Source organism: Spodoptera frugiperda, chromosome 12 (genome assembly GCF_023101765.2).
Source record: "Spodoptera frugiperda isolate SF20-4 chromosome 12, AGI-APGP_CSIRO_Sfru_2.0, whole genome shotgun sequence".
NCBI lineage: Eukaryota > Metazoa > Arthropoda > Insecta > Lepidoptera > Noctuidae > Spodoptera > Spodoptera frugiperda.
The window spans coordinates 2,355,580-2,373,282 of NC_064223.1; the positions used below are offsets into that span (position 1 = coordinate 2,355,580).

Here is a 17,703-nt window from a genome sequence, read left to right on the forward strand (position 1 = left end):
GGCTGAGCGAATGGTTGCGAAAGAACACGAACGATGACCGGTGAAGTCCGAACTCCGAAGGCTTCGTGCGATGATTGGCTTGCGCTCGAGCAGGCACCGAATCAACAATTTTATTTTGTTTTGAACTTTTTGAAGTATAATACGTAAATGTATTTTTTCTATAATATGGTGTTTTTTTTAATATTTAACTTCCTACATACAAAATTAATTCAATAAACACATTTCCTTGTAATGATAACTCACTGTCTATTGTTTTGCAATGAAAATAATTCTTCCATTGCATTGTTTCCTAATCTGATTTCATTACGGTAAACAGATTGTGTGAATTGTATAACGCTTAAATGTTAAATCTAAGTAGATGTAATCTGCAGTGTAACACGTAATACTCATCACACCTGAAGCATTTTAAACCAAGAAAGATGTTTCTTTATGCAGATTTTTAGTGGCTTCTGTTCGTTAGTGATAACGCGGTAGCAATACGCCAATCCCCGATTCCCCAATAACCCTTAAATTCTTAACCCCCGGAAGGCCGGCAACGCACTTGTAACGCCTCTGGTGTTTCAAATGTCCATGGGCGGCAGCGATTGCTTACCATCAGGTGATCCGTCTGCTTGTTTACTGGCTTATACCTACCATGAAAAGCCTCCACTATTGATCGTTTAACGACTAGCATTGAGAACGTTTAACTTTAAAAAGGTTGCATTACAAGCGACTAAAAACTTTGAAAAGTAACACGAACGCACCGTTGACTTTAGCCATTAATTCAATTAAAACAACAAAATCAGTCACGTCAAAGTTTCTCGTCAAAATCAACAAATGTGTGGTGTTCAATAAATTCAAGAGTTTAATAATAATTTACCGGTTTTTGTATGCAAATTATGAGTTGATCCTTTTCCGGCTATCCAAGAAGTAACCTGAAATGGCGCTGGATTTAGTCAGCATTGCCCAACCCCACTACATACCTGGGTTAGTTCAGTGTCTAGATATTATACAACTATACTTTTATACCTTACCCAGAAATTCCCAGTAGTAGCAAGTACTCAGTAATAAAGCCTGATGTGTATAGTAATAGACCTTTATTAAGGAAAAGCGTGATGGAGTGATTCATCTGGGAAAGATGAATGTGCCTCTCAATGTCACACTAAATAAAACTCACTTCGTGGTCCCATTTACATACCTACTTACTAGAGATATATGGGAAAATAATTATTGGATATGGGAATTATTAAAATTATTTGTTGGAAAGTAGGTCTTGTACTTAATAAGTATTTCTCTAGGTGAATAATGTTAAGTTAAACAGTAAACGATTAATTAATTTAAAAATAATCTGAACCTTTTATAATTACTTCAAACCTCGTAAATTCAAGTTCTACACAGCTTTAGCGACCAAGCAACAAGAATTCAATGTCTCATGACCATATACAAACATTATAATTTACGGTTGCACTTAGTAACATTTATTATTAAGATTAAGAGCCAAAAAAGGGCTCATGTCGCCAGGAACAGACCACGGTGCATTTGCATGTCGAAATTAAAACTCCAGCGCCATTCTGTCATCATTGAAAATTGCAAAATTGGCGCCAATTACATAATGGTTGTTACTTTTGATGCCACATAATTCACAATGTCAGGAGAGCGTTACAAATGTATTTTATTGATGGACTCTGAGTTCGTTTGTTCGAATTTACTTATAAGGACTCTTATGTAATGTCTGTTGTGTTATACGCCTGTTGACAATGTATTTAGGGCATTGCGTCGGCTCGCGTGTCCGAATATGATAAATGATTTCATTTATTATGTATTTCCAACGCGTGAAGTTTTCGTAAACGATCGTTTTCGACATTTCTATATGTAGGGCCTGGCAAGGGAATGTTACGTGCTGTCTATTAGTTTGTGAGGTTTTGTGTGCTGTGAAATTGATTATAGAAACCTATAAACCCAGTTAGGATTGAATTACTGAGGCCTTACTTACCGTACTCTATATATTTTTTTAAACGTTGCCTCGTTATTTTTTTTTAAACGTTACCCCACATTAGGATTTTCTCCTGTGTCGTGGGTGCGTTTACAAACATCTAGACACACGGCAGTGTGTCCGCCAAGTTCGAGCAAAAAAACCGACACACCGGCCGTGGGTTATATTACACGAACCATTTCGGGCCAAGTTCGACCCACCTATAACTCAAAATCTATTTTATCTACGCATATGAAATTTCTAGTATCTGTCGAGATCTACTTACTTATCTAAAATACAAAATTTCATTAATGTACCTATTGTAGGTCTTGAGATATTGACGTCAGAAAATCGCTATTTTTACTATACACTCACTGACTGACTGACTGACTGACTGACTCACTCACTCATCAAAAACCTAGACTACTTCCAATGGTCCTATTGACTTGAAATTTGGCATGGAGGTAGGTCTTTAGGTCAAGGTAAAGGAAAAAATCTGAAAATGGCCAAGTGTGAGTCGGTTTTAAAAATAATGAAGGTGTAAATTCATACCCCTAAGGAACTAAAACAAAAAATGTATCTATATCTTCCAATGGTCGTACCGACCTAAAATTCGTTACGAAGGTTTGTATTTAGTCAAAGTAAAGTAAAATAAGAAAAAAAGAAAATAAACCTTACAAAAATAAATGAAATCCCACCCAAAACATAAATGTGAAAGGCTGCCAAGTTCGATAATATTGGAATGCTTCGCCTATAAAAGAAGTGAGATCTAAATAAGTACCAAGTTCCATACACAGACCTCAGTTAAAAATGATATAACTTGGCAAGTTTTAATAGAAAATTATATACTTGACTTGTTTTAATAGAAAATTATATACAGGTCTGTGTATGGAACTTGGTACTTATTTAGATCTCACTTCTTTTATAGGCGAAGCATTCCAATATTATCGAACTTGGCAGCCTTTCACATTTATGTTTTGGGTGGGATACAAGTTCACATACACATGACACCCACACCCGAAACAACAATTTGTGGATCACACAAAGAGTTGCTCCGTGCGGGAATCGAACCCGCTACACGTTGCGCGGCAGCCAGCTGCCCAGCCACTGCATCAACCGTGCAGTATTTAACACTCCTTAACCGAATTAAAGGCAGTCGAATTCTTCTCACCATTTCTTTAAACTAAACTCTTCTTCTCTAATCCACAGGTACACAGGCCACTGTCCCGAGTACAAGTACCGCATAGGCAACACCTATGGGTCCACCACTCACAAGATCCTCCTGGACCCCAGCGTGCAGCACTCCGAGAGGCTGGTACTGTCTGACAGAACTGCTGATGACTTCCAGGTTGGTATTCAACTGGTAACCTAGTCATCACCATCATCATCATCATCAATAGCCTGTTAATGGCCGTTGCTGACCAAAGTTTCTTCTAGGTAACCTAGTAAGACAATATAATTGGTAACGTTGATCTGATTGGGTCTCCTGTGTCGTGGGTGCGTTTATAAACATACAAGTTCACATACACATGACACCCAGACTCGAAACAACAATTTGTGGATCGCTCAAAGAGTTGCTCCGTGGGGGAATGGAATCTGCTACATGACGCTCAGCAGCCGCTTGTCCAGGCACCGCACTAACTTTGCAGTCGTTGTGTTATTATTTTTCTGAATCAAACTCTCACTCCCTCACTCTCACTCTCACCCACTTAAACAAAATCAAACTCTTTAATAGTCACGATTCTGAAATGAGGAACTCGTGTTGTACAGAAGATAAGCAAAAATCTATTGATCAGATAAATAGTTCAACACACGTGCAGTCAACGTGACTTTTTCAATTAACCCTACTTAATCCGTTATCATTATTCACCACAGCTTGTTAGTGTGGGAGTATCTAATCTGTATAGGTACATTTTGTTCACTCCATGTAAAGGCCATATTATTATCGTATGGGCTTTTTCATTTAGCAAATCGATAAACAGAAAGATAGGTAAATGTCAGTTACTACCAGATTTTCACTCAGTTTTTGTTGTTCGACCTATTTAACTACATTTTAGACAGTCCCTTTTTTGAGTGGGAAAAATTATCCAATGGGTTCTCCCACCTTGGGCGAGACGAGGGGGAGTGTCAGAGTCTTAGTGACTACCACCACCCTGTTCCTACTCCTGCTCGAGCCGGAGCCCCAGTAAACCCGCTAAGTAGTTCGCAGCTCTGGATTTTAGACAATCCCTATGTGTCGAATATCCACCTGTCCATGTTCCTAGTATGCTTTAAGACAACAATAAAATATATCAAGAGCAGATCAATTGCAGTTGGTCCTAACCAAGCACACTTTTCAACTTTTTCTTCTGAAACTGAGATAGCAATATACATATCCTATGCGTCACCAGATAGAAAACAGTCAACCGTTGCAGATGATTTACCTAAATGATTTCATTCGTGCAGATCTACCGACCACCACAAACAGACATCGATGTGGTTAACGCAAGGTTTCGCAATGGGGATCCAGTATACAAGCATCCTATGATACCAGGATATGAAGGTATGTATACTTAGCTATCTAAAGGATAACAGAACAAACAAGTATCAGACAAAAAGTTGTGAGGAGGAAAGAACAACGTGTTTTATATTTTCTTCAATAAAGGCGTTGTACCTATCACACGAAAATTTTCCTCTATATCAAGGGCGTACTAAAAAATCTCTATATCTTATTTTTAATGTTTTTATATAAGACTCGCTTAGTGTCTGTAGCTAGAACTGATGATCTCAAAGCTTTTACATCGCCAATGTCACCAGTCAAAATAAAAATAATGTTCTACTTAAATAATTTCATCTCTAAAAACAGTTTACCGAGCCAATGGAATTTGAAACATTTCATATCAAAAAACTTGCTATTAAAATGGAAATAAATAAAGTGAAAACTTGTAAGAATTTGTCGAGGATTAAGTTGATCTCGATGAGTCAGGAGTGCGCGTGAGTCATTGGCGACCGGTCCGAGACTGCGAGGCATGCCTACGTTTCCTGAGACCCTCGGGCCTGCAGATGTTTACATTTACAAATTACTGTTAGAATTGCGCACAATTTCACCGAGCTGTTTATTGTACACAGTACCTTGGTAGCTTTAAGTGCCTTGGTTCGCGTTAGCCTTTACGGCTTTGACCAACTTTCCTATGTTCAACTTGAGCTGTTAAGCTGCACTTGTCGTGGTTCATCTATGGATGTTGTAGCTATTCTCTACTGTTTATATTACTTCGTGCTTTTGACAGTAAAGTGTTCGATGCCTCTTACTATCATCATCAGCCGAGAGACGTCCACTGCTGAACAAAGGCCTCCCTCTTACTAAGCTAACATAAATTCTGCTTGATCATATCATTTTTTTCTACATTTTACTATGGCTTTCCCTAGGCACATATTGGGGCCAGTTTGTTTATGATTTTGTTCAATTCCTATACAAACCGTTTTAATAAAGAGGCCAAGAGAGAGAATCACTTAAGTTACAGTTTCAGAACTTTTGATAGAAGCACGTGTTAGAACGCTATAAAAACTTCGTTAAAGAAAATTGATGGGAAATCTATCAATGTGGAAAATAGCTGCTGTTTGTTGTAACAGCAAAAAATATACTCAGGTGTAACAATGATACCGTTGATCTGAATTTGTAATCATTGTGGTGAGTGTTTTAAGTAAAGGACTGCCTCGTTGGTCGAGTGGCCGCAAGTGCGACTGCCGGGCAAGGAGTCTCGGGTTCGATTCCCAGGTCGGGCGAAGAATTAATGGGCATTTTTCTGATTTTCGAAAATTTCTCAATTGTAGCACGGAGTCTGGAATTGTGCCCGGTATATGGCAATAGGCTCACCACCTGGGGCACCACTTACCTTCAGCATATATTGTGAAAAGTAGGTGTACATTGTACAGTGGCATTACGTGCCATAATGTGCACCTCTATATATGTTGTAAGTAAACTTGGTTTGTTTAAATTTATTCCTTGTTATTGTTGATAAAGAGTGTAATTTCCGTCCTAATTGGTTTTATTTATTTTATTATGATCCTTTGTTCCATTTATTTGTCTCATACACAATACACGCCTATACCTATTTCTTGTTCTACCTTTCCTTCTATTCTCACTTTCCAAATAAAGAAATTGAGTTCCCTATGGTGTAAACAGAGCCGCGGGGGTGTTCTAGCTAAGGTTCGTTTATGGTCATATCCTAGTAACATTTAGCATGACTTGACCGCTGTTACGTAGGTGTGAGTAATTGTTTAAGGGCAATACTCTAAGGCGGTGTCGAGCGGTTTATCTGAGCACTGATATGGAGTAAAATGGGTTTGGAGTCTAGAGAATTCTGTCGTTAAACTATCAGTATTAAGTATTCATTTGGAAGTAGGGTATCTTCTAAGAACAATGACATGGTTTTGGTCTCAAGAGGAAAAATGTTCTTGGCGGATGAATCTATTGCACTGGTTAGACGTAGGTGTCATTTCTAGCCAGTGCGTTTTTACAATGGAATGTTGATGTCTTCTAAATCAAGGTCAATCATACTAACACCGTAGTGTAGATTAGATGACAAGCCAAACTCCACACCTACATAATATGCATATTTATAAAGCTACTGTTTCCATGTGAATATTTGGTCATAAGTAATAAGGTATAGGACAGGCACGCTTTTCAATCAATCACTTCTGTTAATAACAGATTTTTATACACCTACATACATACAATAACCTCACGCCTGTCTCAAGGGGGTAGGCAGAGAATATGGAACACCAATTGCTACTATTCTGACCTCTTTTGCTCCATAAACAGCCATCAGTATTTTCATAGTGTCGTCTGTAGAGGGTGCTCTAAACGGACATATAGCGACCAGATTTGCAATGTATTAAAGAAGGACCAAATTACAATACCTTTAACCGATGAGCATGCAGGTTTTTATTTTCCTAATAAATCTGTTGTCTCCAAGTATTGGCTCTGTTCTTCGATACATTCTTGATTCTGCTGGTGTAAAACATTGGTCATTAAAATAAAGGGTCTCAGTTCTAGTTCTCGCACCGTTCGGCGTTGTTAGTGCACCTTAAACCCTACAGTTGAATGCTTGCACTATTCACGTAGGCAGTTTGTGGTGGCTATTAATTTACACAGAATTTGCATATACATTGTCAGACCGATAGTATTTATGGCTGATTCGGCTGTTAGATTGTTTGTGCGTTGATTAGGTACCGAGGTGTAGTGTGGAGTAATACTTAGAGTAAATATGCGTGGGTGTTATTGCTATCATTTATTGTCCATTTCTTTTTAAACTGGCTTTATGGCTAAAATGACCGACGCTAGCGGAGGATTTGCCTTCCACAGATTTTTGTTGGCAGTGAAAGTATTAGCCATGCCAAGAACGTTAAACAAAGCCCAAATTTATAAAAACGCATGTTAACAATCGGCGTCAGTCATGCATGTGGTCGGCGTCACCCATCTCTGACTCTGAAAGATTACTTATTTCGACAGGTATGATAGTCCAACATAATAGGAATGTAAACAGATTGGCTCTAAATCATTCAATGCTGATCTAGATTTGTATGATAAAATATAAACGAAGGAACATAAAAAGTGATCGTTTCATATTTCCTGCGAGACAACTGCCTTATTGATCGAGATGAATGTTCTAAACAGATGTCCATTGGCCTCAAATCTCGCGCGATATTTCAGAGCAAAGACTAGATCATATTATTGACTGGATACGGCGTCCTATAGATAGCCTAGACATTTTTTAATCGACCTTTATTAAGGGTCGAGGTGATCACGTGTGTGAGCGAATTTAACGCACACATTTATAATGAGTTCTTACGAGAAAAGTGCACGCAGACTTACAATAAAGTCGCACACATGGAAGCGATGACCGTAGAATATAAAAGGGCATGATCAACGATTTTTCTTGAAACGGAAAACGTTTGTCTCCAGTGTGTCGTGTTATAAAATCTAAGGTTTACAAAATATGTGCATAATCTTCGAATGAAACGGTACCTGCTCGTTCTTTATCAATCGTTGTTCTAGTTATGTCACGGTATCAGATGGCGAGCGGGCACTTGTTTTGTGACCACTATTCGCGAAACTAACGGACTGTGTTTTATTTAGTATTTTGTTGTGCGTCGATAGGACAGCGGAGTGATCTTTATGGATTTATCTTCAAATAGATAGCAGCTATAGAAAATAGGTGCAGAAATATTAGTGGAGATTTCTTTTGATATTTTGTTTGCAACGTCAATTCAGTGGTTTCCTGAGAAGAATTGTGTTTGTTTATTTATTTATCCAGGAACCAATAGTGCAATTTATTTTTTGAACCCTCCAAATCTGACAGAAAGGGTCTTTAAACTCTTACATTGATCCATTCAATTTTGTGGACTAATGGATAATGTTAAATTCTAATAAAAATTGGAATGATATAGGGTTCCTACCACGATTGAATAACCACTTTGGACAGCGGTACACAGTAGCTGCGACAGAAGCGCTGTCAGAATTTCAAAGGGTCCAACTCAACCAGAGAGCAGCTAGGAATCAGTTGGAAAGAGTGGTGGACTTGCAAGCCGGGAAAGGACAACCTTGGGACCTGGTTGATAGATTCGTAAGTTTCATGCAGTATTTTGCAAATGGAGCGGATTTCTTTTACAATTTTTTTTTGGAAAAGCAAAGTGAGAAGCTGTTTATAGATAAGATAGAAATCATATTGAATTAAGAAAAGATTCAGTAAGGACAAACGTGAATGGAGATGAATGAAGAAAGAAGAATGAAAGGAGACGCAAGAGGAGTTTCCATTTGGAATAGATTGTTTACTAGTTAAATGTTTTTGAAATCCACAGTCCGCAACAGCCGAATTCAAGCTTCCACTAGTCACTGTGCGACCGGAATGTGCAGGAATATTACGTGACGTACCAATGGACGAACCAAAACTGTCACCAGCATCACATTCTGTTAGTCCATACTTCATGGAGAACGGACATCCTGAGAAATATATCAAGAAAGGTGAGAGTAGCGATAAAACGATGATACTTCTTACTGGAAAACTCTTTGTAAAAACTTTTTTAAATATTTTTTGTAACTATGACAACGTTTGTTTATGTGTCAATTCGTGGAGGTGTTTTTTGAAATTTTGTTATGAAAGCCACATTTTTAAATATTTTCGATATAAATGTCCTACGCAAAACTACACAGTTCTTTTGTGCGAAATCAAATATGGGGGTTTAATCCCTCGCAATCAGTGCGTGAGTTCTTAACGCATGTTATATTAAAACTAATAGAAGTAGATAAACATCTACTTCGGTTCTGTTTGTGGCACAATAAATAAGTTTATTTCGTTTGTTTATAGGATTTTCGGGTCACGTTCCGTACGGTTTCCAAAGATTTGGTGAGTCGTCGAAGAAACTCACAAACTCTGCACTTTGTGACTTTTCGTCTAACTACAGGCGAAGACAAAGTACTGAATGGGCACCAGTGAATGTAGTCAAGTAAGTTTATAATCATAAATCAAGTGGATTATTTTTATGTATGTAAGCAATCTCATTGATATTCTAAGCGATAATAAAATAATATTTTATGAAAATGTTGCATCGTTATTTCTTTTTATAAATTCCGAACGAATTTTGCACAATAATGACAAAGTTGTCAATGTCAAAAAACTGTCAAAGTCAAATTGTGTAAGCAAAATAGGTTACACGCGCATATTATTTATTTTCTAAAAAGTCTATAAAAATATCAAAATGGCAAAAAAGAAACTTATGCCCAATCTTTCTAAAGAAGAGAAGATGGTGATGGTGATATCTGAGATAATACAAGAGTTGTTAGTGGCACATCGTCAGGGCAAAGATGTTAACCTCAACAAGATGAAAACGAGGATCTCTTCGAAGTATGGCTTGGGTACGTCGCCGAGGTTGGTGGATATAATCGCCGCAGTACCGGCTGAATCTAAGAAGATCCTACTACCGAAGTTGAAGGCGAAACCAATTCGTACTGCGTCAGGTATCGCCGTGGTCGCAGTGATGTGTAAACCACACAGATGTCCACACATAAACTTCACCGGTAACATTTGTGTATACTGTCCCGGAGGTCCAGACTCCGACTTTGAGTACTCTACACAAAGTTACACAGGATACGAGCCTACTTCCATGAGGGCGATCAGAGCCAGGTATAATCCGTACTTGCAGACGCGCCACAGAGTAGAACAGTTGAAACAACTCGGTCACAGTGTAGATAAAGTTGAGTTTATTGTGATGGGAGGCACTTTTATGAGTCTCCCTGAAGATTACAGAGACTATTTTATCAGGTAAGTTAACTATAATTACCTTAAAAGTATCTTATTACTCATTGTAACTTTCAAACAAGAATTATAAAGTTTATAGTCTGTATTCACATTATTAATTTATTTCACTGTTCTAGGAATCTCCATGATGCTCTATCAGGCCACACATCTACTTGTGTAGCTGAAGCAGTGAAGTACTCGGAGAAAGCTAAAACCAAGTGCATTGGTATCACTATAGAGACCAGGCCAGACTACTGTCTGCAGAGACACATGAGTGATATGCTCAATTATGGCTGTACCAGGTTAGTAACATTGATAATTAGAGCTCTTAAATCATTTATTTATTTATTTATAGCCTTTTTATTTGGACATGACAAAATCTATCTTATGCTCTTAGTGCGTTTTTACTCCACTTCTTCTTCCCGCCACTTGTCTGATATTGTTGTCCCACTTTTTTGTGGTCTGCCTCTCTTTCTCTACTCTAAATAGATAGCAATTAAAACATGAACCTCACTCTATAAGTTCTAATGCATATTAAAATACACTCCTAGTCTAATAGAACTGGTAACTAAATGAGGATAATTTGAATATTAAACCTTTTCAGGTTGGAAATTGGTGTGCAGTCAGTGTATGAGGACATTGCCAGAGACACAAACAGAGGACACACAGTTAAAGCTGTTTGTGAAAACTTCAACCTTGCTAAGGATGCTGGATACAAGGTATTGCAGGATTTAAGCTTTGACTTGATTTACTGAAGCTTTAGCAAGCCCATTATAAAAATATAAAGTAATAACATAATAATATGTGTAAGGTAGTGCCGACATACTCTCATTTCAATTGTTTTTAAAGTTAAGCAAACTCGTACTAATGGTACTGATAGTGTAGCAAATACAAGCCAATGAAAATTAAATTAAATGTGATTTTTTCTTTCACTTATTTATTTTTTCTTCAGTAGTTAATTTTGTATAAATTCTCCAAAATATGATAATTTTACTTCCAGATTGTAGCACACATGATGCCAGACTTACCAAATGTGGACTTTGAGAGAGATGTGGAACAGTTTATTGAGTTCTTTGAGAACCCAGCGTTCAGAGCTGATGGCCTCAAGATATACCCCACACTGGTGATCCGAGGAACTGGTCTATATGAGCTGTGGAAGACTGGACGGTATAGGAGTTACCCTCCTTCCACTCTTGTGGATCTGATCGCTAAGATATTGGCTCTGATTCCACCGTGGACTAGGGTTTACAGGTGAATATTATGTTCTATGTAAATCCATAGTCAACAACATAGTCCATACCCTTTGGTATAATAGTATGTGGCGGTGCACCTAATACATGATCAGTTCCCTTAATGAGTTTGTTTTACATTTAACGAGATTGAAACTAAAAGCGCTTTCGGCACTCTGGTTGGTTCATTCGCGACGGATAATCAAAGCGTTCGGTGCTTTGATTATCCGTCGCGTGTTCTCGTTTCGTTTAACGTAAAGCAAACTCGTACTAAAGGTCTAATAAACATTTCCAGAGTACAAAGAGACATTCCTATGCCCCTGGTGACATCTGGTGTAGAACATGGTAACTTGAGGGAGCTGGCTCTCGCTCGCATGGCAGATCTGGGGACAGACTGCAGGGATGTCAGGACCAGGGAGGTCGGCATCCAGGAGATTCATAACCGAGTCAGGCCTTATGAGGTTAGTTGCAAATTATTTTACATTATTAAAAGATATCTAGATAGATTGATTTTTAAAACAAGGTCCATAATGTCGAATTTTCTATATCTGAGGGTGAATCAGCCAATGTTTGGATTTACATGGAATATATATCGATGGCTCCTACGTATATGGGCCAAAATGCAAAATTGCAACTTTACAGGAGAGGCTTCCAAAGTTTAAATTTGCTATAACTTCGGATTAATAAAACCGATCTTTACGAATATTTGCATGTTTGCTAAGACAACTATCCTCCTCATTTATACTATAGTATTATATATATACATATATAGGTTTTTTTTTAACGTCACATTGGCCCTTCTACGTTAATTTTTGTTTAAATATTTTTTCTTTAAAAACACCCTAAAAGGGCCAATGTGTCATATTGGCCATTATACGCGTATTACGCTAATTAGCATAAAGTATATATTTTTAACATTTTTTACCCATAAAATCAAGTAATAATTGAAGTAGTTGATAATTAAATAACAAGAATATAAGCTATTTAGATATTTAGTTATTTATGTCACATTGACACTTATACGTTTTAAAATCTGGTAGCCTACGAACCGAGTTCTCAGTTAGATCATTTAATTAATAAAAAAACACGCAATAGTTTTATATATTTATCGAAATAAATATTGAATTAGCCTTAAAACTTCACTCATGGACCCAGTTTTTTGGTATTTTCATAATAAAAAATCAACAAAAAATCAGTAAGAAGAAAACTGTTACTGGAGATCTTAGTTTGATTAACAAAATAATGTACTTCACATTATTATTTTCTTAATAAGGTTACAAAAAATAACAAACTTATAAACCTATTATAATCTGTATACAAAGTATAAAAATCACCGTATAATCAAGTAACAAAATTACCAAAATCAACATTGGGTACTAGAAATTCTTAATAATCTTCACTAATTTTCTTAATTATCGCTTTCATTAATTGCCACAATGTCATTCGGTGTTACTAAATTTACATAATAACTGTGGTATAAAAATTCAAAAACCACAAAATTATTTATTTCAATTAGACCAGGAAGGCACTTTTGAACGTCAAAGCAAATATAATATTATTAGTGACGTCTGTCTGTCGATCAGTCCTCTAGTGAAGCTATTTGCTCGTTCCAAAGTGTAGATTGGAGAAAAACGCTCTTTTCCAATCAGATTCAATACAATTCTTGGTTACATTGTTTCAATTGCTTCAACTATGTGAGAACAATGTAAAACTAATATTCAGTCAAAGTGATAGAAAAAGAAAATAACCTTGAGGACAACAAACTCAATGCAGTCTGGAGCTGACCAGTCCCAGTTGACAGCGCCCGTTCACGAACATGACACGTACACCAGCACCGCCCAACTCAACCATGTTGCAGGGAATCGAGCGATCCAATGCCCGTGCCACCGCCAATGAGACCTTTGAGAATTTTCTAATGTATCATTTTGTTTTTCTTGTTGAAGTGAATCATTTTCAAATATATCATTGAGCAGAGTTAAGCTGCAGTTTGTGAATATCTCACTGGCTCCAAATGGCAAAGGAGCTGCAGACAAAATAAATCAATCTAAGATAAGACCGTAATATTGTAAATAAAATAATAATAATAATAAGTCCGCAAGGCAGCTTGTGGCGAGCTGTTGGGCAGTGGCGACCCCACGGACCTGACTCCCGGGAGAGGCCCTACTTTTTAACTCCGGTTGGTACTCGTGACTATCCGGAGTGGCCTCTCCTACCTCACTCTTGCCTTAATCGGCTGGTTTGAGTAGAGATTCGCAAGAGTGCAGTTGCCTTCAGCTCCACTTGGGGGAAGGATGTATCCCAGTAAGATGCTGGTAGAGGTCTTGACCGTACTTCCGGGATTGCTCTGATAGCCGTGGGATGCCTCTCCTTCCTCAAGCAGCTCAACGTATGTTGCTCCCCTTGTCGCTAAATGCTAGCGGCCGTTTCAGGGGGCCCATTATTGAGTTTGCGAGTCACCCCTGCCTGTTTATCCGAATTTTTCAATATTGGTCAGAGGCAGGAGCCATAGTTACCATATTTACCAGTCCATTAGCCACCCACACCCATAACCCAATCATTTTCCTCCATATTGCACTATAGTCCTGCATCAGCCGGGGATTGTCCTTTGGTGTACTTCCATAGTGCATACAGGGATAATCGCCGGCTGATGTCCCGTTACATTTAGATTAAAATTGTTCAACGGGCCTCTGCGAGTTGGCTTCGGCCCCTCGTACGCCTTCCAAAGGTCCGGGACCCTGTGTTGAGTCTTGACCATATTTACCAGTCCATTAGCCATTCACATCCAAAACCCAATCATTTTTCTTCCATATTGCACGATAGTCCTGCATCAGCCGGGGATTGTCCTTTGGTGTACTTCCATAGTGCATTTAGATTAGAATTGTTCAACGGGCCTCTGCAAGTTGGCTTCGGATCCTCGTACGCCTTCCAAGACCCTGTGGTCCCGTGAATGGAAACGTAACTAATAATAATAGTAGTTCCAATAATATTTCAACCCGTGCACACATTAACAGGCCAAAAATAAAACAAATACTGTAAGGTGTAAGTGTATTTTTTTTTTAATAAAACACGTAAAACGGCCAATATGCCACATTGGCCGTTCATCCTAAAAACTCGTGTTATTTCAGTTAATTTATTTATAAAACAATAGTTAATCAAAGTTTAAAAATTGACTTGTCTGTAAAAAACATTATATGAAGTACTTATAGAGGTTATCATCGTTATTTTCTATAAAATCGTCGTTTTCATAACTTTAATAATTGCTCTGTGCACTGTTATTTTCATATCCCAGTGTCAAATTCACTAAATTCCGACTTCTAAATAACTTAGCACGATACTTGAATGCCATCTTTTACTTATAAACAAGTAGTAACACAAAAACACAGCAATTACAATTTTTGTATTCATCATATTGCGGCCGTTGCTCCGTTCAACGAATAAGTGTCAAATTGGCCGATTGGTCCAAACTACGACACAAACGCACGGGAACTCCCCACGTATAAGTCTCGAACTACTCTTAGGACCTTGTACGTTTAAATCCATGTTACATATGCCGTTATACTGTAATAAAAAATCATGTTTCTATGCAGAAATCTTTATTTTTTAATAGCTCACATAATTAAATACATCTTTAAGATGCGTTTACCATTAAAAACTCAAAATGGCTAAATTGTTAGTTTGGCCCATATACGTAGGAGCCATCGATATGTTAGAAAAAGCTAAAATTTTATTTTATTTGTTAAAATAATTTAATGTTTATTTTAGCTTTTTCTAACATATCGTCACGCCTTTAATCCCCGAAGGGGTAGTCAGAGGCGCACATTATTATGGCATGTAATGCCAATGTACACTTTTTACAATTTATGTTGTAAGTCCCATGTAATAGGTGGTGAGCCTATTGCCATATACCGGGCACATTTCCAGACTCCGTGCTACTACCGAGAAATTTTTGAAAATCCGAAAAAAGCCCAGCAGTATTTTGCCCGCCCCGGGATGCGAACCCGAGACCCCTTGTTCGGCAGTCGCACTTGCGACCCCTCGACCAACGAGGTAGTTAGACTTTTTCTAATATTTATCACCAATTTCAGGTTGAACTAATAAGACGCGACTACACAGCGAATGGAGGGTGGGAGACATTCCTAGCATATGAGGATCCAGATCAGGACATATTGGTTGGTCTGCTGAGGCTCAGGAAGTGTGCCTCGGACACATACAGGCCGGAACTGAAGCCCGGACCTGATGCTAACTTTAAACAGTGCAGTATTGTTAGAGAGCTGCATGTTTATGGATCTGTAGTGCCAGTAAGTTGAAGTTTTGAGTTTTTATGTCACCACATAGTCACATTTCATTAATTGATTTGCTGATATATGAATTTCTCTAGATATATTTTAAGATTAGCTAATTACATTACCTATCTCTGGCATTTGACGCAAAAATATTATGATATCATACCTTGCAATCTCATCACATGATTCGTAGAAAAGTATCGTTTTTGACATGTCGATATAAGCATTGAACCTCACTAGTTAGAAGTTATCCTATCACAAGTATATTTTGAATTTTAGTCCTCGCCAATAAAGTTTAACACAATTCCAGGTGAATGCAAGAGATCCAACGAAGTTTCAGCATCAAGGTTTTGGCATGTTGCTCATGGAGGAAGCAGAAAGGATAGCCAAGGAGGAACATGGCTCGGACAAGATAGCCGTGATCTCTGGAGTCGGTACCAGAAACTATTACGCGAAGATTGGATACCATCTCGAAGGACCTTACATGGTCAAAATGCTTCTGTGATAGTAAATAAACAGAGGCCTTAGTACGAGTTTGTTTTACGTAAAACGTGCGCTCTGATTGGTTGTTTCATTAGAGCCGGCCAATCAGAGCGCCGCATGCGCTCTTGTTTCGTTCAACGTAAAGTAGATTCGTACTAGGGGTACAGATATACTATAAGTATATGATGTAATAATAAGAATGTACTTTACATAATACATAATTATATGATGAAGTTATAAATACTTTTGTTTTATTTTTGATATTGTTTGACCTCTTTTAGGAGTATGGAGATGTGTTGGGTAAGTAAGAAATGCATAGCAAGAGAGATAAACTGTTTAAAAAGTCGGGAAGGGGAAAACTCAATAATATGATTTATTAGTGCAAGCCCTATCTAAATACCTTTTTGCTAATCCACTTACTATTTCTTATTCAACACCTCTAAAGATATTATAGTCGCGCACAGCCCACCCATCCTTTCCGTAACCTTGCAGGCCGGACCCGCCGCTATCAATTAACCCGACGGAGATCTACCACAAGCACGTCGGTATGCTGCCAAACTACGCCGGACACGTTCCTGGATGCATGTTCAGGTACATTCATGGGAACATGCTTTTATATTTATTTAGCTAATTGGTTTAATTTTATATTTTCATTGAATTAGACATTACTCGGCCCATAATTGTGAGCAATACGAACAGCAACCGACATGAAAAATGTCGCTGTAATATAAAAATCCTTATTATATCGTTTTAATATCGAAAGTCAGCTTTAGGTATAGCGTTTAGGTTGATATTGATTTTTTTAACATAACTACATAACCTCACGCCTGTCTTCCATACCTCTTTCGTTTCATCAAAAGTCATCAGTCTTTTCATGCATGCTCGTTGGTTAGGATTTTTTTATTACCTATACTAAAATCATAGAACATCTAACGTCTATACAAGTTCAGTAGCCATTTTTATTTGTAGGTGTAATCTGTATCAGGTTAAACGCGTCAAAATCGTACCGCTCGTGAAGGTACGCATATTTTTTTATTAGAAAACATGTTATACTTACCAATTTTCAATGACATAAAGTCAAACCCATCTTAACCTATTTTCCAGCATATTAGCGATCCATATTATTATTGCAGGCAAATATCTGTATTAACTGCTGTTTATTCTTGTTTCCAGGTTTGGGAAAACCTACGGGAATGACACAAGAGACGCCAAACGGTGGCTTCGTGGAGATTTTACATCGTAAACCATCTTTTACAGTAACGTGTGATCAACAATCAATAATGAAGCTTATTGCGCTAGCAATACGGTCCAAATCAAAAGTTATACTATTTTGAAACGATCAAATTACGTTGTTTTAATTTGGTATCGACTTTGGAATAAAACAATCAATTTTAACGCTTCGTTTCCTTTTTTTTAATAATAAACAATAACTTAGAAAGTAATAAAACTTGAAATTGAGCCTTTTTACAGACAAATTCTTG

The 17,703-nt window shown here is 37.7% G+C and overlaps 3 protein-coding genes across 3 annotated transcripts in view; 2 read left to right on the forward strand and 1 right to left on the reverse strand.

The window, feature by feature from the left end:
* Positions 1 to 17,703, reverse strand: part of LOC118263056 (seminal metalloprotease 1-like) — a 418,985-nt gene that overhangs the window by 85,997 nt on the left and 315,285 nt on the right. The window lies entirely within an intron of this gene.
* Positions 771 to 17,617, forward strand: LOC118262535 (UPF0605 protein CG18335). The gene is made up of 8 exons (XM_035573986.2): positions 771 to 966; positions 3,161 to 3,299; positions 4,397 to 4,493; positions 8,381 to 8,556; positions 8,792 to 8,954; positions 9,298 to 9,436; positions 16,715 to 16,813; positions 17,396 to 17,617. The coding sequence occupies exons 1-8, from the start codon at positions 920 to 922 to the stop codon at positions 17,463 to 17,465; spliced, it is 930 nt and encodes a 309-aa protein (XP_035429879.1). The 5' UTR covers positions 771 to 919; the 3' UTR covers positions 17,466 to 17,617.
* Positions 9,599 to 16,463, forward strand: LOC118262533 (elongator complex protein 3). The gene is made up of 7 exons (XM_035573981.2): positions 9,599 to 10,251; positions 10,365 to 10,529; positions 10,832 to 10,946; positions 11,228 to 11,478; positions 11,752 to 11,917; positions 15,542 to 15,754; positions 16,050 to 16,463. Exons 1-7 carry the CDS (start codon positions 9,689 to 9,691, stop codon positions 16,242 to 16,244), a joined length of 1,668 nt encoding a protein of 555 aa, XP_035429874.1. The 5' UTR covers positions 9,599 to 9,688; the 3' UTR covers positions 16,245 to 16,463.